At 37.4% G+C, this 27,832-nt stretch overlaps 1 protein-coding gene across 1 annotated transcript in view; it reads right to left on the minus strand.

The window, feature by feature from the left end:
* Positions 1 to 26,864, minus strand: part of LOC103663139 (cAMP-specific 3',5'-cyclic phosphodiesterase 4B-like) — an 86,163-nt gene extending 59,299 nt beyond the window's left edge. Inside the window, exon 1 of the mRNA XM_040626591.1 lies at positions 26,676 to 26,864. Within this exon, the coding sequence (XP_040482525.1) occupies positions 26,676 to 26,785 (110 nt within the window). The 5' untranslated portion in view covers positions 26,786 to 26,864. The remainder of the gene's footprint in view (positions 1 to 26,675) is intronic.
* Positions 26,865 to 27,832: the final 968 nt, after the last annotated feature.

The following is a 27,832-nucleotide window of genomic DNA, read 5'->3' on the forward strand; positions in this document are numbered from 1 at the left end:
GACAATTATCTTAGGAATCATCCCAGAAGAATCTTCAAGCAGTTAAGCACTTATTAACAACTTGCATGTCTACCTCTATCTCTCTGGAACTGGCAGGTGCTGGCTAGAACAGCTTGCCAGAAGTAGGTGCTACTTAGACCATACATTCTTTCAGGTTTAATTCATCTTTCTATCCCCAGTGCCTGACACATGGTATATACTCAACTGTTGTTAGTTGGGTGGGATGGGGTGGTTAGAGTAAAAGCAAATAGTACCAACAAGAGAACTTGTGCTTGTCCTCAAGGCCCGTTTCAGAGAAAATTATGAGAGTGATTAGTAACCATTTACGAAATGGTTAGGAACCAAAATGACAGGAAATATTGAAAAGAACACACCTAGAGAGCATGAACATTAGTAACATAGGCTGCTTAATTTATACAGGAAGCAGTTATAATTAGTGGGAAAAAATACTGTGTGATTGTGAAAATAAGAGTCTTCTCCTAGGATTTATTTAAAATTAGTCTAGGTAATTGAACCATGCGAAAGGTAAAGAAGTCACATTTTAACACCCAAGAAGCTATGCTATTAATTGGTAAAATCGAATATGAAGAGGATAAATAAGCTGAGACCAAACCTTATCGTTCTTTATGCAATTCTGAAGACTTAATTTCAGGATACAAAAGTACTCAAGGAGTATTTTGTAATTACAAACCAATAAGAAAATCCATCCAGGAGGAATAATTATATAATTTCTGCATGGCTTCATTGTGCGAGGCCTAGAGAACGGGAATAAATAGATTCCTCTATCATTATGACTGCTGTAGGCAGTGACTCACCATTACAAGTGGGACCACATCCTAGAATAGTTTTTTGTCCCTTTGTGTATCATATAAGAAATTAAGCAGCCTATATTTCCCAGTTACTTAAAAAATTTTTAGAAACCCCCAAACCTAATTCAGTTTTGGAGATTTTTGCCAGTAACAAGATCAGCAACAGAGTGAAGCTACTATTAAAAGTACAAGAATTTTGTTTTGAAATGTTTTTTGTCTGCCTGAAATTGTTGGTCTTCACTGGTGGGAAATTAATTTATATCTTCAGTGACCTGTAGTTTCATAAATATTTATAGTAGCAAAATGCCATCTGTGTAAATAATTGGGGTTTAGTTTCCAAATTCTTGAGACTAACACTATAAATTCCATTAAGAAACATTTCACTTGCTCTAATCCTGCTGAGTTTTAATCAATGAATATTATAACAACCTCATTATAATCTGCATAATATTAATAAATGATGGCACTGAGAAATTATAAATTTAAGAGATAACAAAGAAGCAACATGATTATAAACAAGTTACTCTAAAAACAAAAATAAAAACCCTTAATCTTTTAACCCTCTATCTATCACCATATGAATTGAGAATTTGTAAATTTTTGCATGATAAGTTTTGTTTATTTACTCAGTTCCATTACTATTTCCAGTAAAGCCCGGAGCTGGAGGGAAAAAAAATGTAGGGTTTCCTTTCAGTACAAGCCTTGGTAATCTTTCACCAAAGAGCAGCCTCAGCCTTCAATGTTTTGCCTGAGGAAGACAAATAAGAAAACAGTAAAGGGCAGCAAAGGGGTGAGTGGTGATATAATCAGTCCATCTTATTAAGCCACGCCGCAATGCCAAATCTTGCTCATGTTTACCCTACGACCCCCCTTCAGTTTCACCTACATGTTCTAAATTCACATGCTAGGAATTCAAAGACAAATGGAAGCAGGTCCTGGGTTGGAGGACCACGTAGTCTCTGAAATTCCACACATGATTATATGAGGCCCGGACTCTGCCATACGGGACAAGGGTGACCCTGGTAGACTCTAGCTATACTTGGACTGCCTGGCCAGATTCCAGTTCTGCTCTTTGCCTGTGACAGATTCCTAACAAGCATATTCCTGAACCAAGCCAGCTCCTGACAACATGAATGAAGATTATAATAGGTGATTCACATCTCATAGTATCATTTATTATCCCACCTAAAGGATTTTTGTTAATAGGAAAGAATTATAGTATGCTCGGTATACCTAGACTGCCCATCTTGTACTTCTTGCTGCTTCCTCCATCTTCCTTTTCAGGGTTAGCAGAACGCCTCCATTCTTTGTTACTGGGATACACCTGGGATGAGAGGCTGGGGGGTGGTGGAGCTGGGCTGCATCGTCCCCTAGAGGTTCTGCTTGTGCTCCAGACCAAGCCGCCTCCTAATGTTGACCATTCAGGGCCACAGAAAAAGAAGTCCTCTGAGAGATCAGTGGAACCCAACCCATACTTGGATTTCACTCCAATAATGTATACTACAAGTTTCCCTGGAGGAAACTGGGTGGGAAGGAGAAACAAAAAGAGGCTCCTGACAGAAAATACCCAGTGTGAGGATGCCCGGCAGTGCCAGCCATGGTGAGGAGCAGCAGGGGTTCCGGGGCGGGGGGGAAACGACTGCGCCTAACCATTTGGCAGCCATACGACTGCCCCCCAACCTCACCAGTGTCCTGGACAAGTTTAGAAACTCCTGACTCCTGGCATGTTGCTTCAACTCTCTTCCTCACCTTTTCCCTTTACCCCTATAATCACTGCTGGTGCCTAGAGGGGCCCCAGCAGGAGGCCAGATACTATTGTGTAAAGGGCTGCCTTGAAGAGCACCTGAACAGAATCAGTCTATCTGAATGCAGAGAAATACCAGGCAGTAGGGCATGGACTCGGAATACGATTTGAGATCTGACCAGAAAGGACCATTTACTATTTGTATGACTTTTCTGTTCCCTTTTTAAATATGTAAAATAGGAAAATTAATAATAATACCATGTTTCCCAACAGCTGTGATGATCAAATGGAATATCTGTGAAAGTATATTATAATCAGTGGCACATTGTAAACATGTTAATAAATATTACTCCACAGTGAGAGTAAGATTGTATAAAGATCTTAACAATTTTACAGCAGTAGATACACACTACCTACTGTGGTTGTTATTTTGTGGTTGTTATTGATAAAAAGAAGCCAGGAATGAGTGCTAATGATTAAATATTAATTGGAAAAACCAAGATTAAAAATCTAAATAGCTTAACAACATTAAAACAGTACATAAGCTTAAGGGGAAGCCAGAAGAAAATCTATCAAAATGTTATCAGTAATTATCTCTAGGTGGAGGAATTATAGGTTTAAAAGGGAGATTTACTGGAATGTTTGCTCAGTATCCCTTTTTTGAGGAAATCTGCCCCCACCTCCTGGTCCATTTAGGTGCAGTCCATTTAGGCAACTACGTTCTGTCCTCATACTACGTCATCCCAGCCTGGGCTGTAAATGACTGGGCCAAGGATTGGCTATGTAAGTCTGGCCCATGAGTCTCTTTCTAAACAGTCTAGGTACGGAATGGAGAGGGAGTGTGGTAAGTGAGCTCTCTATATAACTGAAGCATAAATTCTAAAACTTGGGAGCTTTGTGCCCATGCTTTCTGCCATGTGGGCTGGAGAAAGACTGGATTACCAAAGACTGCTAAGAACACAGCAGTGGTGCAGAAGGAACAGAGAGAGGCCACATTAAGTCCTAACGGTCTTTGAAACTTTGAAAAAAACCTGCATTCCTGTCACAGTCACTCCAAGCTGCCTCATTATCTGTACAATACATGTCCCTTTTGGCTTTACCTAGCTTGACTATGGTTTTTGAGTGTTTTCCCAAACACAAAGAGATTTTTTAAAACATTTTTTGTTATTTTCATAAATTTCCATATTGGGCATAAACTCCTTTTATAGCCAGAAGAACCATTATTTAAAAAATAGCTGTGTACATGATAAGTGCATGTAAAGATAAGATGTAGAACTTTAACGCCCGCTATTTTGCCACCACTCAGGAGAGTGGATTTTTAAAATCAGGCTTAATAAATGACCTCCACATCCAGGACTCAACAGGAAGGGGACCTGGGGCTCACTGGAGAGTGTCAGTCACTTGGTTTGCTCCTAAGTCTCCAGATCCAAATTAACATTAGTAACATTAATAGTGTATTAATACAAAGCCTCAGCCTACTTGATCTCCACTTACATTCTTCTTGCAACTGAGGACTTACTTGTAGCAGTCATGAACTTCATCCAAAAAAGCTCTTTGCGAAGAAAGTACTAAAAGCAGTGGGATTTCTTTGGCCTGCTCTCTATATTTCATTCAAGCACACTAACTTGCCAACTCAACAGAAATCTGTTCCTTCCTATTGCAGTGAAACAGCAGTAAATTTTGAAAAGAAATATACAGCTCTGGGTCTTCCTTTTCGTTCTCAAATTATATACTAATTCACTTTAAATGCTCTCAGAATAATTCGCAAGTTGTTAGGGACTCTAAATTTTATCATATATTTCTTTTTTGCCTTTGCCTTACATTTTAAATTAGTTTATTTTTTTACTTTGATCTTTTGAGAGAGAAAATGAATTCATACAAACTATGGATTCCAAGTCCCAGATACGGGATTTTGAAGAAACCAATGCTCTTTGGGTTTTGAATTCTCCCCCATCAGCACATAGGAAAACAGTAAAGGAGGCTCTTTATTGTTGCTTCAGTGGTCTATCTATAGACTATCTCAATTCAGTTTTAACTGTGAGAAATGCCATTCTTGAATATTCTACTTAACAAAGCAATACATATGATGTATGTCTCTGGGTGATTTTTTTTTTTTTTACTCTAATAATAGGAAAGACTGCTGCTAGCTATGAGATATTAACATCTATAAGTTATTTTGCTTCTTCAGTTGGGAGAAATGAGTTGATTTATCATCTGTTATGGCCAAGATTATGGCTCTAGGCCAAGCATACAATTAGACACAGTCCCTTTCTAAGTGCAGAAAATATGGAGAAAAAAATAAAAATATAAGTTCTTCAATATTTTTTATTCCAAATAAAGAGATCTAATTTAGGCCATAAGTGGGAGAATCACAAATATCTAAACTTTACAGCTGCGTGATGATTAGATTACTAAGAGTGATATTCCTATTCGGTAAATTCAACAGACACTGCAGTGCCATAAGCAGATCCGGATGTCAATCTCTAAAATCTGATTTAGCAAAGTAAATTATTTGTATGATTTCAGATTTCTATGGTTTTTATTCCCTTTTTGTTGTTTTCTTGAACTCCTGCTTAGTGTTTTTTTGTTGTCGGTGTTCTTTCTACTTTTCCATTTAATGACAAATGTTCTCACCAATCAGGACAGCATGATCTTAATCTAAAAAAGGAATGTGAGGGGGCAAAGTGCCTCTAGAATCTTCTTGTGCTCATAATGAGGCAGTTGGTCTTTTCCTGACAGAGATATGCTGGCCTAAGTTTCATATCACCATTCAGAAGTCCTTCATGTCTGAAGTTTCGATGGCAAAACAAAAAAGGGCCTCAACTCTTCAGGATTCCAGGTAGCATCTCTTTGAAGGAGTAGCAATGTCTGAACCTCAGCGCTGGAGACTGTGGATGAAGGAAGGCTTTGGATGTCCTTCTCTCATTTTAAAGATGAAGCAGTTAAGGTACAGAAAAGAAAAGTAACCAGCCTGAGGTGGTCTAATTTGTAAAAGGGCTGGCTCCAAACCTAGGACTCCTGACTCCTAGTCCAGATTTTTTTCCCCATGCTATTTGGCCTTGGCAGACAGTTGTCAATTTTCAACTTTTAAAGATATAATTCTTTTAACTTAGTTCCTCAAAAAGAAACACATTCTCAGAGGCTTATAGCTTTGTGTCATTATCAAGTGATCAATATCACTCTTGGCAAGAAATTGAGCAAAATGCTTTATCAAAGAGTTTCAGCCACTTCTTGCAGGGGGCCCTTAAGTCCATCGCACATACTAGTTTTGTCAATCGTATTAATAGTCATTTCTTACTAATGAGATAGGCAAAGGAGGAGAACTGAAGGTGGAGAAGGTAACAAAAATACTAAGAACCTAATAGTGTCAGGAGTCTGAGGAGCTAGGTAACGTATTTCCCATTTTACAGAAAAGAAAACTTAAGGTTAGAGGGGCTGAATAACTTTCCCAAAGGATCTACTTGTATGACAGACCTAAGATCTCTGAATCACTTTGATTCCAAAACTCATGTTCCTTGAGTCAAATATTTGTAAATCAAGTACAGACAGGGAAGGGTGCTCTTTAGAAAGATCTACATATTACTTACAGACTCTCCCTTTTTATATCCCTACCATAAAAATTTTCCCTATATTACTCCTCTGGCCCTTTGGCAATGCTTGCCACGGAAGAAGGTCAAGTACTTAAAAAGACTCCCTTTAGTCATGTTGTTAATAAATAAAGCAATGTTATTTAAACCTTTGTGTGCTTTTGTCAGTCAAAGATATCACTGATTTTCTCTCCCACATAGGGAAATGTACACAAGGTCATGGAAGTCTTGGAAAAATATAAATTTTTCAGAGTAGCTCTGCTTTCCTGGTGCCAGGGTGACTTTGGATGGGCGTTGGGAGGTCATCTTAGTCACATTTGTCATTCTCAGATTGCTCTTCAGAAAAGACTGGGCATTAAGCTCTAAGCAGTTAAGCTTTGTACCATTGATTAGTCATTTTAGGAACCTAAAACTTTCAGAAAAAATTTTTTACAAGATATGCAACAAATGGATAACAGAAATGTTCCTGGGAAGATGAGTGCAAATCAAAATTTGGTTTAATTTTTTTTAAATCCAGTATTAATACTGACTTTAAAACTTAATAGTAGTGACTCACAGTTACACAGAATTCAATAGTTGACCAAATATTTTCAGATATATACTCTCATTCAATTCTTACAAGCAACCCTTCAGTAAAATTCAAACATGAAGTGACTGTTAATCTATGTTATGAATTAGGCTAGGCTTGGAGGTACCAAAATAAATAAGAATGGTTCTTTCTTATCCTCAAGGAATTTGTCATTTTTATTATTATCATCTTATGTAACATAGTGGGTAAGTAAAGCTCATTAAGAAGATAGCTGTCCACTGAGCCCAGTTATAACCATCCAGGACTGAAATGGAAATTGTTTTGATACCAAAACTTATTCTTGTCTTCTACATCAAGCTTCTGCTCCGCATGAGAATAGAAATTTAGAGGAAAGTGACCGCAGTTTTTTTTAATCATCTCCCTTAATTTATTAGTTTTTAGTTTATGACTCTTGTAAATTCATGATTTTTAAGGCATTGCGCACTCTTATAATCATTCATGCTGTTGATACAATGCTTCCTATTTATATTGTTAAAAAGAAAAATTTTCACCCCGTGTTTGCTTAAAGAGAAAGAGTCCAAGTTGTCATGTTCATGTAAGATCTTCAACTATGCAATTCATCGGGCACAATAGCTAACTATGTATGCTATATTTATTATCCTGGGATACACAAAGGAGCAGATGAAGACTTGAGGAGAGTTCAGATGTTCAAAAGGAAAGTGATTAAAGAGTTGGGCAAAAAGAAATTACGAAAAAAATTCAAAGTATTTGGCTTTAGGATGTGAGCTGAATAACATCTTGATAACAATCTTCATGTACACAAGGAGTTCTTATACCAGCTGTTTTTTACCTCTGAGGACAGAAAAAAATGAATTCAAACTGCAGCCCTAGGGATTTAGGGTAGCTATGAAAAATGATTTGCTCACAGGTGAGATTGTCAGTTACTGGAATAAGATACCAGGGGAAGTTGTGGAATCTTCCTTAAAAAACAAAAAATATTTTTAATCTCTATAGTTCAAATGTGACATGGCTCCAGGTAGAAAGGTGGACTAGATAACCTCCCAAGGTTCCTTTCAGTTCAATGACTCCATCACTCTGATGATCTCAGCCACCAAAATTATCTTGCCATGGTGAAAGCCAGCTTGATGCTAAAATTCATAGTACCTAGAGTCTCCTTTTTACTTTGCTAATAGTTCCATATAATCATTTAGAAATAATAACCTCAATTTCCCTCCAAATGTCAGCTAGAATCAATTTAAAGGTGACTTGATCAATGTTCCTAAAGGTTAAAAGGCCAAATGTAGGACACTGCTAATATTTCAAAAACTGTTGCCCTTCTCACTTATTAACTTTCATTTTAATCCCAAACCATGTAGAACCCAGTAAAGATTATCACTATAAAGCTCTGACATGATAATGTCCCCTTATAAGTACCCCAGAAGGCTTTCTCTCACCAAATTAAGTTGATTTAGGACTTCAGAGTTTGCTCAGAAACAAATCAAACACAGGAGAGGGATAGGAAGTATGGTGAACCCAGGATATTCCATCTAGCTCATTTACTAGACAACTAAGAAATGTTTATGATATTTAAGAAATTACGCAGGATCTTACAGATTAGTAAAATGCAAAGTTAAGTATAAAATTCAAGTCTTTTGGCTCCCTATACAGTAGTGACAGTTTCATAAAACACATTTTTCATGTCAAAAAACCAAACTAAAGGCAAGTTTTAAAAAATCACGTTTCAAAATATATCCAGATGCTTAAAAGACTGGACAAAGAAACTGAAATTCCTTTTTTGTGGAAACATCTGACTCTTCTCTCCACACTATAATGAAATCAAATATCTTCCTCCATTGACGGACATGTATAAGAGTCATCCCATTAATATGTGGCTACCATATTCTAGTACCTTACACAAATAAAATACGTATCTTCTTTAATGGGTTTGTTATATACTAATTGCCAATTTCCCATAACTGTAAAAAGTAGGCTTTGGAGGCAGAAAAATGAGTTAACTTGATTTTACCAGTAAAGACAGTATAGTGAGAGGACGAAGGAGAATGGGGAGGGGTGGTGGATGGAATTTAGAAATGCTTGTCAGAAAATTCGATCGGGTAAATGGAAGAGGGTTCAAGACAGCATTATAGGAAGACTATGAGCTCACCTTCTTCCAAGAACACAACAATTTACAGCTACAAATGGAAAAATTTTCCTCTAAAATGGAGCTAAGAACTACATGAATAGTACAACAAAAGACAAAAGAGATGAGTTGAGAAGGAACAGGAGAGGAAGAGATGTAGCCTTTCCCTGAGCCCCACCTCAGATGCAGTGACTCCACAATTGGGAGAAATCCCCCAAATATGGAACTCTCCCTCAAGGAGTTATGGCATTGTGCCCCACATCAGGCAACCCTACCGTGGGGGCTGGCACTGGAAAGATGAACCAACCAAATGTCTTGTTTTGAAAATCAGTGGGGATTAAGAGAACAATCATTGAACTACAAGGAAAGAAGAACATACTTTAAAAAAAATCTCATGTGCAAACCCACTCACCATGAGATGCAATACAGAAGGAAGAGATTGAAAGCATCTAGACCTTAAGTGAGGGAGACACACTAATTTTTAAGCAGCTACCAGAGAGACAGGAACCTGCAGGGACTTTATCTGAAAACAGAAGTGCTGGTAGACATCATCTTTGCAATCTCATTCCAACTTACTGGTGATGAAAATGATGAATGTTATTTTTTGTGTCCTCCCTCTATCCTGCTAACCCCAAAGGATGCTCTGCTTACTCTCCCTACTGACCAACACCCCGCCCTACACTTGCCCACCCCACACAATACCCAAGCTACAACAGGCCCAGATGAGTGCTCTGAGCTTTGCCCAACCTCTGCAAATATTGAACTGCAATGGGCCAAACAAGTGCCTTGAACCCAACCCACACCACTCAAAGACAAAGCTGCAACTGGGAGGGACAAGCAGCTTAACCCTGCTCTGCCTGTGCAGTGGCAAAGCTGTAATTGGCCAGGAGAGTGCCCTAAGCTCCACCTCTCCAGCAGCAGGCTCAGCCCTATCATGCCCTTCAAGCACAAGCAACCCACACAAGGGATGCCCACAGAATGCGTGACTCTGGTAGCTAGGGGAGATTGTGCTTCTGCGCCACACAAAACAGTTCCTACACGACTACTCTTTCAAGACTGAGGGAGGTAGCTGTTTTGCCTATTACAACAGGCACACACAGAGAGTCAGGCAAATGAGAAGATAGAGGAATATATTCTAAACCAAGGCAAATCCCCAGAAAAAACCTTAATGAAATGGAGCTAAGCAACCTACCTGATAAAGAGTTACAAGTAATGGTCATAAAGATGCTCATCAATCTTGGGAAAAGAATGGATGAACACAGCAAGGACTTCAACAAAGAGACAGAAAATATAAGAAAGTTATCAAATAGAAGTTATAACTGAAGTGAAAAATACACTAGAGGAGTTCAACAATAGCATGGATGACACAGAAATACAAATAAGTGAGCTGGAAAACAAAGCAATGGAAAACACCCAGACATAACAGCAAAACAAAAAAAGAATTAAAAGAAGTGAGGACACCTTAAGTGACCTCTGAAACAACATCAAATGGAATAATCTTTTCATTAAGGGGGTTCCAGAAAGAGGAGAGAGAGAGAAAAAGGGCCAGAAAAATTATTTGAAGAAATAATGGTTGACAGCTTCCTGGAAAAGGAAACAGGTATCCAGGCCCGGGAAGCACAGGGAGTTCCAATAAGGTGAACCCAAAGAGAAACACACCTAGACACATTAGAATTAAAAGGGTAAATGTTAAGGATACAGAAATAACCCTAAAAGTAGAATGAGAAGAGCAGCATATTGTGTATAAGGGAAACCCCATGAGGCTATCAGATTTTCTAGCAGACAGACCAGAAGGGAGTGGCATGACATATACAATATGCTGAAGGGGAAAAACTGCCAACCAAGAATTCTCTACCCAGCAAGGTTATCATTCAGAATCAAAGGAGAGATTAAGAATTTCCAGATAGGGGCGCCTGGGTGGCACAGCGGTTAAGCGTCTGCCTTCAACTCAGGGCGTGATCCCAGCGTTCTGGGATCGAGCCCCACATCAGGCTCCTCCGCTATGAGCCTGCTTCTTCCTCTCCCACTCCCCCTGCTTGTGTTCCCTCTCTCGCTGGCTGTCTCTGTCAAATAAATAAATAAAATCTTTAAAAAAAAAAAAAAAAAAAAAAAAAGAATTTCCAGATAAACAAATCTAAAGGAATTTGTCATCACTAAACCAGCATTAAAAGAAATATTAAAGGGACATCTCTAAGCTAAAAAGAAAAGGCATTAATTAATAATAAGAAAACATACACATGTAAAAGTCTCACCAGAAAAGGTAAAAAGAAATAATAACGGTAGTAGATCAACCACTTACACAGTAAGCATAAAGAGTAAAAGTCAAAAGGAGTAAAATTAATTTAAAATACTATAATTAGTTAATGGAAACATAAAATAAAAAGATGTAAAATGTACAAAATATGTGTGGGGGATTAAATATACAGCTTTGGGATGTGTTCGAAATTAAGTTGCTATCAAGTGAAGGAAGGTATTATATACATAAGATGTTATATGTGAACCTCACAGTAATCACGAAGTAAAAACTTAGAGTAAATAGAAAAACAAAAAGAGAAAGCAATCTAAATACAACAATGAAAAAAACAGGGGCGCCTGGGTGGCTCAGTCGTTAAGCGTCTTTCGGCTCAGGCATGCTCCTGGCGCTCTGGGATCGAGCCCCACATCAGGCTCCTCTGCTATGAGCCTGCTTCTTCCTCTCCCACTCCCCCTGCTTGTGTTCCCTCTCTCGCTGGCTGTTTCTGTCTCTGTCAAATAAATAAATAAAATCTTAAAAAAAAAAAAACAATGAAGAAAACAATCAAACCACAAGGGAAGAGCAAAAGAAAAGAAGAAAGGAGCAGAGAGGAACTATGAAAACAGCTAGAAAAGAATGAACAAGATGGTAATAAGTAATAAGTACATTCCTATCAAAAATTACTTTAAATGTAAACAGAATAAATGCTCCAATCAAAGGACATAGGGTGGCTGAATGGATTAAAAAAAATAGCAAGACCCTTCTATATGCTGCCTACAAGAGACTCGCTTCAAACCTAAATACACTCACAGACTGCAAGTGAAAGGATGGAAAAAAATATACCATACAAGTGGAAATGAAAAGAAAGCTGGGGTGGCAATACTTAAATCAGACAATAGAGACTTTAAAACAAAGATTATAACAAATAGGTGAAGGGAATAAAGAAGTACAAACTTCCAGTTATAAAATAAATAAGTCACAGGGATGTAACGTTCAGCATAGGGAATATAGTCAATAATACTGAAATAGCTCTGTATGAAGACAGATAGTAACTTAGACCTATTGTGGTGATCATGTTTTATAATGTTTAAAAATATCAATCACTATGTTATATACCTGAAACATATATTATAATACTGTATGTCAATTATAATTCAATAAAAATAATAAAAAATAAAAAACATAAAATACTTATAAACTAAATTAACAAAAAGAAAGAAACTTTGATTAGTTCAGCTGAGTCTAAATTCTAAGCAACTAGATGATGGAGATTCATGATCGGTAAACAGTGTTTTTTTTAAACTGAAATTTCTCCATAAAGAGGTCACTGATCAAAATAGTCACTTATCTATCTCACCCTCATTCATTTGTGCAGAAAGGACCACAAAATAAAAGAGTCTTCAATAGAGAGAAAGAGAGAACCATTTTAGCGACCACCCAGGGCACATGCACGTACAGATTAGTAACTATTTGCTGAATAAGACTTTTTAAGTAAATCTGCATTTTATTGGGGGTAATTACCAATGTGAGAAGGTAATTTTATTATCATTTTATTTTCATCAACATGCTCCTCAAAGATAATTATCCAGGTGATGTTCTCAGTTCTCGACTGCAGCTTTCCCATGGATTCTCATTCTTAACTTGACAAAAGGCAGACACGTTAAAGGGGTCATTATCAATATTCTCAGGGTTTCTACTGACTTGGTAATAATCTAATTATGTGGCTAACATTTGTTTGGATGTGTCATAAGATTCTTAATGTCTGCTAATTTTTAAATATACATGGTAACTTATTTATAATGCTGATTAGGGGATACATAGGAAATGCTGAGACTTGTGAATACATAGGAAAACCCACTCATACTCTACGTAACAAATCACATACAAATAACCTCAGGGTAGATGATTAGATGTTTAAACTGTTAAAGGCTTAGGATGACATAGCTCCCCAAATATATCAGTACACAAGCCCAAAGTGAACCCTTCCCCATGAAGAACAGGCACCCTAGACATTAGTTTTAGTAGCTCCCTACACAATACCTAATATCATTTTTCATACTGTATCCTACATTAGAATATAAGCAGAAATCACAGAAACAACAAGATAAAAAGATTACGTGGCAAGGTAAATTCCAAACAAGATACCTTTGAAATAACTTTCCTGAGATTATTTGAAAACGCATAATGAATATAAGCATATTTGACTCTGCTTTCAAATGATAAGTAAAATGGGAAACAATTCACCAGATTAATCGCTCTGAAATATTCATACTTTGTTAGAATAAAAATACACGAAAAACGCCACTCACCACCACAAATGATACTATCTACGTAGCACTTGATGATTTGCTAAGCATGTTTCCATACCTCATCATATCTGAGCTAGATGGTATCCATGTGAAGTGTTATCATAGTGCCAGAAGAAGGCTAACTTTGTAGAGAAGTGTACTTTTAGCTAACAGGCTTTGGGGCATGTCTGTCAAGCAGAGAAATTTCCAAGTCAGCACCAGCTCTTCTTCCATTCAGCACGACCTGTTACTAAATGCTGTTAGTTCTAGCCCCATAGTACTTGGTGAATTTGTCCCCCCTTTTCCATTTCCTCCTTTAGAGAATGAAAGAACAATGAGGTGGGGAGTTTATCAGTCTGCTACCGGCATATTCTCATACCCAGAATAGTTCCTGACAAGCAGAAGTGCTCAAGAAATATTTTTAAACAAATGAACAAATTCCCATAGCCCCACATTATCCTATTTTCTCACCCCCCCCCTAGATTTCTATGGAACCTCCTAATTGGTATTAGGAACAAGATTTTCTATTCTCTCATGTACCTTACACATGGCCGCTTAACTGAATACACTAAAGCACAGATTTAATGGTTTTACACCTTAGATTAAAGCATTTATGTTTCTTTTTATTATTACAAACACCTCATCCTGGCATTTAAAGTCTTCCATGATGGCCCTAACTGACCTTTCACCAGATGCCAGCCTTCAGTTTCAAAATAAGACCTTTGTGTCATTCCTGTCACCCCTCAGACTATCTTGCCTATTTGGCTCTGTTCATGCAGGTCCTTTGGCCCACGAGGGCTGTAGCCACCATATTTACCTATTGAAATACCACCAGGCCTTCAGTAGTTATGTGAAATGCTACTTCCTTCAAGATGTACTAATCAGATGCCATCGCTTTGTCTCACGCGACTCTCTTATTCTGTCTTGTAATAGTTACATGTAATAGTTACATGTAGATCCATGTCTTGTTTTCAGTATTCTAAGCTCCTGAAGGTCAACTATGTCTTACGTAGCTTTGACTCTAAAGTACCTACCACATGTAGTAAAGGGTCAATACAAATCTGCTAAGTTGAAGTGATTCTAAAAGGTAGATTATAGGATCAAAAAATATCCACCTCCTTGAACATATGGTGAAGCAAGCAGAGGATGGATGTAGAGTTCCAAAATTTGGGGTTTGAATCTGAGCTCTGCCTTTTACAAGATTTTTATTTGTTTCCCTTTAGCCTGCCTGAAGCTCAGCTTCCTCATCTATAAAACGACAATACTTGTATTATCTACTATACGAGGTTGTCGGTAAGACTGAAAGGGAAAAAATGGAAGTGATGATGCTTTGTAAACTTTAAAGTGTTATAAAGATTCAGTTTTTTGTTTTTTGTTTTTTTTCCCAAATCGTACGCCATGGTGCTTATTGGCTGAATAAGAAACGAAAGCTATTTGGTAACTATGAGTCTTTTCCTGCCACACAGGGTAGAGAGTGAGGAAGGGGTAGGGCTAAGATGAATGGAGAAGGAGAGCATTCTTCTCCTTCTGCCAGTAGTCCCATCACCCAGCATGAGGAAACTTAGCTTTTGAACATCTTTTAACATTAATACTCAGCCAAGTCACTAAATAGCTATGTGGCAACATTTAGAAAAAAAAATTCCCTATGATAAATTATTTTGAGGTTTACAGTTTATCATACATTTAGTGTAGCAAGCTGACAAAATGGTTTTAAAAACATGAAGGTTTTGTTTTCTTCCTCTGCTTCCTCCTGTGTATTTTCTCTTTGCTAAATTCATTTTAAAAAAATGAGGAAATACTTCCTTGGAAAATACTGTAATTCTACTCTGTGAACATATCCTTGTCTACGGATGCCCCTCATCTGAAACTCAACACAACAGGCTGTGCGTGAAGAAAGAAGAGGAGGATATGGTGCCAGGAACTGGCCTGGGTGGTTAGAGTAGTCCTGCCCCGGGGGAGAGCTGTTCCCCAGGCCACTTTCTGCTTCAGACAGAGACAAGCTGGATGCAGGTTATGCTATCTGAGAACCCTGGACAAATGTGGTTCATTGTGATGTAATCTGATTTTAGAAGGGCTTACGCAATTCACATTCCTTGTCAGAGGCTTTCCCACATTTCTGGATAGCTGATTCCATTTTAATAATTTTTTTAAGAGCAGGGAAGGAGAAAACATCATCCCATTATCTGAGAAAATATAACAGCTACCTCTTTGGAGTGAGGGCTGGGTTATGAATCAGTGTTTTTCTGTTTCTTCATTTCATTTATGTGCAGGTTTACTAGACACTCTGGACTGGTTTGAAACATCCCAATGACGTCAATGGGGCAGAGAAATTGGAGCAGCGGAGACAGCTGCAATGCACCAAGTCTACTGAGGTTTTATTCTTTTCTCCCAGGGTGACATCTGAGACAGATATTATCAATCAAGCGCTCCTGGCTCAGCATCAAATCAAAGGCACTTTATCATTCAAAGCAGTAAAAGCTGCAATTAGATGATCTGCTTAGCTTTTTCCCTAGGAATATCTTGTTCATGACGATTAATAATGCAATTAAAACTTAAATAAAAGAATGCTTACTAAAATACTTATTTTAAATATCGACACTACTTCCTTTACTGTTTAATTGTCAAATTATTAAAGATCACTCTCCACATATATTTTGTATAAAAATTCAAAACAATCAAATTACTGCTTCTTTTGAAACACTAACAAAAAGCAAATGATAACTTCAACCAGTTTCCAAGAAATGTTCATATATCTAGGGAAAAAATACATAGCAAAGCTTTCCTGTCATTTAGAAAACAATGAACAACAACAACAACAAAAATCCCGTGACAACTGACAGGCAGGGAACCAGAGCTCCATGAATTAACATTTCTTCCTAACAACACTCAAAGCCAAAAAGAAGAAAGCAGAGCCTACTCCTTTTTTGTTTGTTAAGCAAAACGTATTATTTACTGACTTTTCAAGCATCTCTTCTCAGGAATAGTCTTACTTGTCTGAGTATATAATAGCATATTGAAATTCGAAAAAAAAATACAGCACTTAATCTAATTATACAGTTTTAAAGAAAGGTCTCTGCTGTCTCTTCTCTTCCCTTCTCTCCTCTTTCTCCCTCTTTCTTTTTTTAAAGGGAGAGATTTTAAACTTCTAAAAATCCCCACAACTAATCATAACAAATCTAACTAATAAACACCCTTAAAATGGGTCTTTGTTTTCAAAGTTATCTAGAAGACCTGGGCATAGAACACGAACACCAGAGTAAAGAATATGAAGAATACTTTCTTGCCTCTCCCTGCCTTCCTGGTGTTTGTTGGCAAACAATGCTGGTGATAAATAAACATAAAGTGGAGGAGAGAGAAATCTGGGGGTAAAAATAAAGGAGAAGATACCAACATCAATCTGAAGGCTATGTGGCCAAACTGAACAGGATCTAAAGCCATTTCGTCTAGAAAATCAAACTGGCCAAGAACAAGAAATAAAGAAAACAATACTCTTCAGCAATTGTCTAGTATCCACAAAGCATCATCATCCACTCTATGTTATTACATGAGGTAATATTATATATGATGTATGTTCTTGTAACTTAATAACAGATTCCAAAAACAGGAAAAGATACGATGCAGGAGACTTACTTTTTCAATGAGGAATAAACGAGAGAACTAAAAGTTTAGGTTAACTAGAGTAACAAACGTTTTGACAATCAGCCATGTTTACCCCAAGGTAGGGTACTGAACATGGTCTTTATTATTTGAATTTAAACAGTAAGTTTCTTTTTTCTGCACTCTTTCATTCATTTAGTTATGAAACTAACAATAAATCATAGCTAAAGCTACCAAATATCTTGTACATTATTTACAAAGCTGAACTTCCTAACTGATCCAACCCTCATCCAACCCTAAAGTTTCTCCAACCACCAGATTCATCTTTCCTTTATCCATTTCCTCTGTTCCATATAACGGTAATAATGTGTTGTATCCCGTCTCTCAGAAAAAACAGGTACATGTCTTTGCATGACTCTGAATCTGCAAAATGATAATGAAATGACACCTGAACACACACTTTGTAGGTGCCCTAAATGTGATAGATATTATCTTAGATGTTTGCTTAAAAATTTATATCATTGTGTTTTGGTGCTAAGTACTATGCTACATAGTGGGAACACACACACACGCACACACACACACACACACACGCACACAAACTGAGCCAAGATCATACTTTTAAATGATAGATCTGGCCATGCCATTCTCTACTTAAAAGCCTTCAGGACTTCTCAAAGCTTTTATGAAAACTATCTCTTCCTCAGCATGTCACAACTGATCCTGTATGACAGGTGGCTTGACTACCTTTCTAACCCTATCTTCTTGATGTGTCCCTAAGTACTCATGTTGCTCAGTGTCCCAAACTCACTCTACTGTTCCCCACTTTCATATATTTTCTGCCCTTTGGCTCCACCTTTACCTCACAATTCCCACTAACACATGCTTTTCTTATGATAGACACATGATGGAGCACATGTATCACACATAGATCTGCTTCCTCCCTACCTGAGTGTGAGCTCCGCAAGAGTAATGACTACATATGGTTGACTTCTGCCTCCCTCTGCCAGGCCCAGAATGGCATTCTGTTTTTGAAATATGACAAAGGAATCAATGAACACTGGCATCTATGATTTCAGTTGATCTACCTTACAAAAGAGATTTTAGAATCCTTTCTGTGGGACAGGGATGATCTTCAGAGGGCCTCTTGGGCAGTTAGGCCCCGTTTCCTTTCCTCCCTCCCCTAGACTTGTTTCAGTTGGGAATCAGCCCTGCATCCTGGAGCCACGAGAGAGGATACTAGAAGTTCCAGAATCAGGGTTGGAGAGAGGCACTTAAAATCCATACATAATGAGGGTTCCCAGTTCTTCTAAGGAGTGCACAGCTGACCATTTTAATCCAAAAATTGTACTGAAGCCAGAGATAAGAGCCTACATCAACCCATGCAGGAAGTCAATTAATCATTTATTGACAACTACACTTGTCCAAATGACCTGAGCATCCTGGATTGTTTACTCATTCATTCAACAAATACTGATTGACAACTGTGTCATCCTAGACATTGCAAATTTAATGGTGAGCAAACAGGTTAGCTTGTACTTGGCTTTTTTTTTTTTTCTATTCTATTGCATTTTTGGTATGTGAGCAGCCCATGAAGAAGGGCCCCTTTTATCAAAAGGTAGAATCCTATTCTCCATGCCATACTACTGGGTCTTCTCCATGTAATTCCTGTCTCTGTGTGCAGTCTCTGTCATCAATTGTATTCTGTGTTCCAATCTGCCTCGTGCAGTCCCACTATCCATTGCAAGACAGAGGGGGAAAGAATCACTGCTCTCTAAGCATGCACAGGCACCTAGATAGTCTAGCATTGGCTACCCACAATTTGATGGTGCTTTGATGTTAACAAAGAAATATCTGAGTGAGGTGCCCTGGTAAGGCTGGCAAACATTAATGAATCAATGGCTCTGAATTAATCAAAGCAGTGGAATATGAAGGTGGATTTTTTTCCTGACAGATGACTGACATGCAGAGACTAGATATTAAGCATATATGCTTCATTATCCAAATTTAATTTTAAAATTAAAATTGGGGGTCTTTGCCTTCTTTACATCAGTTTCAGCACACACTATAACTTATATAGTGCCTTCTTGCTCATGGTATGGGTGCCATAAAAAATTTGTGGATTGTTGCTTTCATAAGCAATCAAAATATTTTTTTGTCAAGAGCACCAGATATTTCTAAGTAAGCTAGAAAATAAATACAATTTTTCTGTTTATAAGGCCACAAAAATTTAAATGTAGTCATTAAATAAAATTTAAATATTTAAAAACTTTATAAATAATAACAAACATTTAGAACCCTGTCATTAGCAGTCGAGAAATCAGCACTTACACAATTGGCTTTATCATGCAGTATGAAGAGCAAGACTTTTAGAATCATATAGACCCAAGTTTGTATTCAGAATCTGTTCAATATCCATTCCATAAAAATGAGTAAAATGATAACACCTAAGCCTCAGTTTATAATCCATAATATAGGGATTACAGTACTTATCTATAGGTTGTTATGAAGAATGAGTGTGTATAAAGTACCTTAAACTGGCATAGAGTAGATATTTAATATTTTTAAGTGATATATTTTCATCTATTTTGAGGTTTTTTGGAGGGAAGAGGAAAATTTTACACAGTAATTACAGAATATGTCACCAATCATGAGCTTTTTCAAGTAATATGTAAGGGAATAAAAGGTACATATATAATCTCATCCTTATACTGTCTTTCTTTTTTAAAGCAATGGTAGGCACTGTGATGAGACTTTACGGTATTTTTAAGTGTGAACTATAATTCTGATTCCAGGACTTGTCCTCTGTATCTTTCTTAGAAAGTGATTTTTGACTGTGTGACTGAAATTTTTGTGTTTCACAGCAACATAATGTGATAAATCTACCAAAACTTTGTTTCCTGAGCCACCATGGCACTCTACTTTTAAGAACGCCCATTCTTGTCGCTTACTTGAAATCAGCTCTGAGGGTCTATACTAAATATCTCTGAATTGAGTTCCCTAAAATGTCACAGCCTAAGTATTTACTATCTGGTTTCAACATGCAATGGACACAAGTCTAACTTTGACTTATCTCCTGCCTGCAGTTTATGACACTTATGCCAATTCTTGATGGCAAAAGATCTTTCAAGGTTTTCAAACTTTGCTGCTGTCAGAATAAAAGCTACATAGTGATCCTTAGTTTTAAAATAAAATTCTCCTTTAGGTCAGGTATTCTCAAGGGGGTAAGAGGACAGAGACCAAAGCTTGTCCAATATCATTTCTCCAAAATCACTTGCATTTGTGGAGACACCTAAGAGACAAGTCATACAACACAAGCACACAGGCAAGCACACACACACGATGCATTCTTTTAACAAGTATTTATTGGGCTTACTATGTGCCAGACACACTTCTAAGCATTTAGAATATAGCCATTAATGAAACAGACAAAATTTCCTGCCCTCATGGAGTTCACATTCCAGCTTGGGGCAGGGAGTGATGAGGGAGGAGTAGGTTCTGAAAATAAACAATACACATAAGCCATAGTATAGAATTTATCTTTCCCTGGACCAGCCATGGCCACTTCTGTCTCCATTCCTTTGCATTTCTTTCATCCCTATCTGGAATGCCTCCTTATTATCTTGATAGACCAAGGCAAATGTCACCTTCCTCTGTGAAGCCTGTGCTAGCTCTTCTTGGGGAGTTAAGGGGCTTCTTGCATAGCTCCTTTATGCCATTTCTCGAATGGTCTTCCAATCGACATGTGTCTGTCTCTCTCACCGGAGGACAAGTTCCTCCTGGGCAGGAACATAGCAAGGACTAACACTTAGGCGTAAGTATTGTATCACCAGGGCCATCCAATATAGAGCATACTAGAGTAGAACCCTCAATGAATATTCAGTTAAAAATGAATACAGTTTTTGCCTTTCTCGGTCTGACTTATTTCACTTGGCCTCTACGTCTGTCCGTGTAGTCTCAAATAGCACAATCTCATCATTTTTATGTCTGTATTACTATTCTATTGTATACATATGCCACATCCATTCATCCACTGAAAGATACTTAAGCTGCTTTTATATCTCGGCTATTGTAAATAATGCTGCAATAAACATGGGAGCGTATGTATCTTCTCATATTAGTGTTTTTCTTTTCTTTGGGTAAATACCCAATAGTGGAATTATTGGATCATATGGTATTTCAACATGTAAGTTTTTAAGGAACCCCTATCCTGTGTTCCACAGTGGCTGCACCAATTTATATTCCCACCAACAGTGCATGAGGGTTTCTTTTTCTCCATATTCCCACCAACATTTGTAATTTCTTGTCCTTTTGATTTTAGGCATTTCAACAGGTGTAAGGTGATACCTCATTGTGATTTTTTAAAAAAAGATTTATTTATTTATTTTAGAGAGAGAGGGGTGGGGGAGGGCCAAAGGGAGACGGAGAAAATCTCTAGCAGACTCCCTGCTAAGTGTGGAGCTTGACACAAGGCTCAATCTCATGACTCTGAGATCACGACCTGAGCCGAAATCAAGAGTTGGACGCTTAACTGACTGAGCCACCCAGGTCGCCCTCTTGTTGTGGTTTTGATTTGCATTTCCTTGATGATGAGTGATGTTGAGCATCTTTTCAAGTGTCTGTTGGCCACCTGTATGTCTTCTTCAGAAAAATGTCTATTGGCATGTCAACTATACTCAAAAAAAAAAAAAAAGAATGAACGCAGTTGGATTTTATTACAAAGACAAACAGATTAATTGTGAGGTTAGCTATGATTAGGATGTTTGTTTGCATACCATCCACAGCCAGGTTTGGATGATATATAAATTCAAGAAAAATTTTGCTAGAAATAGAACTATTTTATGTGAAATACAATAGCACTGTTTTACTAAAATCTGATTCAGTAGGCCTGGTAACTCAAAAGCTAGCTTTTAATTAGTTGATGTAAATAGTCTTGATAGAAATATTAATTTTATGACTTGATTATCTTTTAAAATGCTTAATTTCGTCTGTGCTAGAACCATTTGGATAATTTGAGGAGTATAGTTATTTATTTTTTTCAATCTTCCAATTAACAGAAGAAAATTAAATGACTGTGTTGCTGTAAGAAGGAAGTCTTAGCCATCAGACTAACTGTGATTGGCACAACAGAGCTTACTACAGGGAGCTGCGGTTTAAAGGAGGTAATATTCCAGGAATGGAAGTTCCTGCAGCTTTTAGACAGTGCCTACACCCCACTGCAGGATGACACCTGTGGTTCTGGGTGTGGGGCCCTGTCAGGTCACTATCCATCGGATTAGCTCTCTGCTTCTTTGTCAGTGACCTCCAATCTTCAAATTTTTCTTCTGTCTTCAGATTGGGAAACCTTGCCTTTGTTTCAATTCAACAATGCAATGAAAAAAGAAGCTGCCTTTTTACAGAGAGGAAAGTTGTAGGCGCAAGCTAACATCCCTTCCTGCATCAACCCGCAGGGTAATTTTAAGTCTTCTACTGATCTGATAGCTTGTACCACCGGTGTTTAACAAGCTTATATTACTAAGTACTACGTAGCTTCTAATATCGAATAAGAATATGTGTTCCTTCTTGGTCTTTTATTTCCTGGAGACAAACTAACTAACTAACTAACAAACTTTGCCTGACTTTTCAAGGAAATAATTTCATGAGAAGAGTTTTATTCTTCTCTAAATCTGGGGCAAGTGCATTCACACTTCTGCATACCTCTGACACCCGGCTCCATGCTGAGCACAGCAAATACGTGATGACTGGTGGATTACTCTGCCTTAGAAGTGTGTGCTGTGCTTGAGCGTGCTGTATGCAGTTCCTTCAAATAACATAGGAAGGAAGAAGTAATGCAATTCTTCAAATATTATATACAAGTTTCTCCATCAAGGTAGGCTCATGGGCATTCACTCATACTGCTTGTTCTACAGCCAAAGTCTCAAGGGAAGAATAATGCCTACAGCACAGAAAAAGCACGAATGCACTTTGGAAGTCTGAGAGTTTATATTCCAGCTAAATAAAAGTCGTTGATTGAAATGAGTTTTTTGTTTGTTTGTTTTGCTGTCTGTACCTATCAGTGACAATCAGTAAAAGAAATGTATTTGAATTTTTGTGATAGTCAAATTTTACTCGCTTCTCTCTTCATCACAGGGACCTGATCTCAGGCACATTTTTTTCTCATGTTGGCTTTGGTAATTTTAGCATGCACTCGGCCGAAGCAAGCCATGTTGGCTTTGGTAATTAACGCAAAGGGCCTTCTTTGAGCTTAAAAAAAAATTATCCTTTACAACAGAATTACAGATAGGATTGGAACTTAATGGTTGTCAAAACTACCTCTTCGACAGTTCAAACATTAGCTTCTATGAAGTGTTTAACAATGACAAACACCCTGTATCAGGCTCTATACATTTTTTAACTATTATTTCAAAAAAACAAACAAGCATTTGCTATTTCTGGAAATGTTTACAAGTCTATAATGTAGCTTCTAATGATTGCCATGGAAGCCAGCATGGTTTTAGGTTAAGCCCATAATCCTACCTACTAAACATACTAAATGTAGGTATGCCCCGCTTTAGGGAATCATGTAGCATACATATATATAAAAAACAAATAAATTGTGAAGTAATTTTACTATAAGAATAATAGTTCTCATGGCTAAGAAGATTTCCCCCAGGGTTCCTTAAAAGTTTAGTTTCTCTAGTGCATTTACGTGATTGTTTACATACAATTAATTGACGTCAGTGTAATTAAAAATGTAGAATGCAATTTTATTTTCTCACCTGAATTTACTGTTATCTGTAGTTCAATAAGAAAAATAGGTATAGATAAAGTAACTTAAAAAAATATGTAAGTCAAATGAGGTTAATTGGAAAAAAGATAAGATTGCACTTAACTCTTAAGGAGTTATTTAAAAAGAGCTAAATCTTTATCACATGTAGGGTTTACAAGGATACTCAGGCAGGTTTCCAAGCTTTTAGCTGTTGAACCTTGAAAACATTTTACCACTTAGAATTCAGGTCTAATTGCGAAGTTCCATTTTAATCATTGCAAACATCCATCTAAGAGTTGACTGAGCCATTGGGTTACCTCAAAGATTACAGATAAACACAAACAGACTCTTCCAGGCTTAGTAGCACTTGCCTGAAATTTTTTCCTCCAAAAATAGAACATAACTCTACCTCTGTGGAAGTCCCCAGTCTCTGCCTCCAGGCTGGCCCCACACAATGGCTTCTATCTTTCTGGCTTTGAGACTTTTAATGGTTGGTTTCTCACAGCTTTCAGGATGAAGTTATAGCTACTATGAGGGCTTATGCAGCCGGCCCTGTTTGTCTTCGGTGTTGGTCTCAAGCAATCATTTCCCTTCTTAAGATTTGAAACACCCACAGTTTTTCCCAAAATGAGTCATGCTAAGTTATGTTATGCCTGGAAGGTCTTTATTCTTATTCTCTGTCTAGTTATGGCTTACTAATCCACGCGAATTGTAGTTATGGGTCTCCTTCTTTATGCCCCAATCTGATATAGATGTATCCAAAGCAGGCTGTGCACACATATATTATTGTTTTAACACACTGATTTATAATCCTTGATTTATTTGTGGATTTACTCTAATGGTTACACAACTTTGGATCCCAGAAGCCTAGCAAAGCACCTAGCATTATAGTAAGTGCGGAATAAATGTATGTTCAATTTCAATAGAAAAGTAGAATTTTTCAAAAAGTTGATTTGAACAGCATTTCATTACTAAAAAAACTCTGGATTTTTAATGAAATGCTAACCAATTTATAAATAACCTTTAGGTGATGAGATGAGGCGTTAAAGAGGCTAATTTTGTTGAGCTAATTCTTTGGACCAGATATTGTGCAAAGTACTTTTAGATCTCATTTAACTATCACCATCAGACACATAACATCTATATTACTTTTCGTATTTCATGTTTAAAATGAGCTAAGTATTTACTGACTTATTCATATGTGACAGTAACTTTGTTGGGTGATTCACATCACATCACTTAATTTTCACAACATTTCAAGAGAAGCATTATAATTTCATTTACAAACAAGAAAATTAGCACTCAGACCTGACAAGGTCAGAGAGTTGGTAAACAATGAAGCTGGGATTTTCACTCACACTGATCTAGTTCTCTAGGCAGTGTTTTCCTCATGGAAGCATCCCATCACCCAAACTGTTTTCCAGAGGTCCATGAAGATATTAATAGGTATTTCACTCCCTCAAAGGTTTTATGGTTAGATAAGTTTAAATTACTTTTTCCTATTTAAAACATATCCTCTTTTTAGAAATGGACAATGACATTAGTTCTACATCACAGCTCTGAAACCATCAGGAAACCTGCTTAACTGTCAAGTGTTTCCAGTTTTAAGAAACCATCTCCTTTTTATTCTTTTACAAACCACTAAAGTTCTACCCCAGGACTGCCTTCGATTAAAGTTATATCAAAATGTGAAAAAAGGGGTTCTTTTTTGACCCAATTCCCTCCTGAATTCCATTTTTTAATTAATTTATTTATTTGACAGAGGGAGAGAGAGCACAAGAGGGGGAGCAGCAGGAAGAGGGAGAGGGAGAGGGCGAGGGAGACTCCCAGATGAGCAGGGAGCCCAATGTGGGGCTCAATCCCAGGACCCTGGGATCATGACCTGAGCTGAAGGCAGATGCTTAACTGACTGAACCGCCGAGGCGTCCCTTAAATTCCATTTTTGATGGGAAGAATAAAAATTCTAAGTTCCTTTTCCTTTCATATCCCCCACATTTTCAACTGATCCTAGAAAAAAATGTAATCAGGAAAAATTGTGGTCTGATTCTTGAGAACTAATTAAACTCAAAATTAAGAGTAAGAGTACTTTGCTTTTCTGATTTATTCATCAACACCCAAAGTATTTGTTGAATGAACCGTCAGAAGCCTGTGCTATGCACTGTGCAAAAAAAAATTATGCCAGCTATAATTTCTGCCCTTTCAAAGCACCGGCATTCAGAGCAATTATAAAGTTAAATAATTCTCAGACAAGCAACGCCTATGTTTAAAATGGATGCTCACATTCCTGTTTTGATGCATATGTAAATCTAGGACTATGAGGTGACACAAGGGTAAACCGGTATAAAATCATATAAATCGTTGTTTGGTTCTAGTTTATGTCACCCGTTGTCTCCCACCCACCCATAATTCCATGCTCCTCACTGTCTTAACTCTCAAAATGAAGACACAGTTCAGAGAAAATAGAAATATTTAAACAATGCTAAGTATTTACATCTCTCACATAGCTCTAAAAACCAAGATTAAAAAAAATATTCAACTATCGACCAAGCACATAAAATAGATATTCAAGAGTGGTTAAAAAATCTTCACAATTTATAGTAACTGCTCATTAGCTTATATTTCTTTTTTGTAAGAGTCTAATATAGAAAAGCTTTTTAAAAGCAGTCTTATGCAAGTTGAGGAAAAATTCAAGTCAAGAAAAATAAATATTATTCACAAATTTCACCCTGGCCTGAGGAATCAATTTATTCTTAAAGAAAAACTCCACTCAATTCATGATCTACTTCTATAATTAAAAAAAAAAGATAATCTAAAGAACTTTTACTATATGAATATATTCAAGTACTTTTCATAAAATCATAATTTTATAAAGCATACCATAGTCTTTTTACATAGCTTTAATTTCTTATGATTCAGTGCTTTAAACTATGAAACCACGTCCCAGCCCTGTCCCCGAACTGTCAGGTAAAGTTTGTTTTTCATAGCATTAACAACACCTACCATATCCACGAATGTCTCCGGGGAAGAAGCAAATCACTAACATGCAACATCCTGAAGAGCTGGCGCTCTATCAATACCCCACCACTCGGGAACTTAGTTTTTATTTTCATTAATTTCCCTGTGTTCTTGCTGCCACATAGTTATTGCTTAGCTCTTTGTCCTTTTATTTTTCTTTCCGAAGGCATGCCACTTCCCACTGCAGAGTAGATATCATTTTCAGTACGAATACAAATGACTTAGCAATCAACATGTAAGCATTCAACTGGAACATCATCAGTAGTTTCCTTTAGATATCAAATGAGAAAATCGATTTGCAGTCAAATCTGAATGATAGCTCCCATGGTGTGTGTAGCATTTCTTCCAATTTACCTCAGAAAAGGAAAGAATTTGAGTTTCCAAAATTGTTGAAAAATCTCCCCTTACAAGTATTCTCTGTTTTCTCTTTCATTTTGCATTTTCGCCTCCATGTCTGGTGATAGGACAACATGTTTTCGGGTTTTCTTTTAACTGAAATAGTGATCAGATTAATCAAACAAAATTCTCTCTCCTTCTACCTTTTGCATCATGTTTGGAGCTATCAAACCTCTTGTCTGACTCGTTCTGCATTGTTTAGTCCATTTGGAGCACGATGAAAGAACACCTAACACACGGGGTCAGATTTCCTGAATGACATATGTTAGACCACAACAAAGGAGAAAACCCTGGAGAGATTATAAGTCCTTTTCATCACAGGAGATTACAGAGTACAGAAAATGTCTATGTTACACAAAGAAATAACAGTGTGACTGGAATAATGAATTCAACTTTGCCCAGGTTTGGGACGAAGACCCCTGACTGCTCTGAGCATACTGGTATGTATTTAAACTTCCACTTCTGGCCCAGGAAGGCTGGCCTCTAAGCAGATACAATAGCCCCTGAAGGCCACTGGGATCATCATTAACACAGCACAGCGGTAACAGGTTCAAAGATCCTCAGATCCCTGAAGAACTAAAGGCATCTCCCAGCATGACAAATTATACCCCAAAGACATTCAACAAGAGAGGACAAGGGTCTCCGCATTCGGAATCCTGAGTAGAATGTGATCACTGCTCTGGCTCCCACTGACTAACACCGGGTTGCATCAAACGAGAACACATGTCTGAATGGCTTCCCCTTTG

The sequence above is a fragment of the Ursus maritimus genome, unplaced genomic scaffold (genome assembly GCF_017311325.1).
Source record: "Ursus maritimus isolate PB19 unplaced genomic scaffold, ASM1731132v1 scaffold_12, whole genome shotgun sequence".
Classification (NCBI taxonomy): Eukaryota; Metazoa; Chordata; class Mammalia; order Carnivora; family Ursidae; genus Ursus; species Ursus maritimus.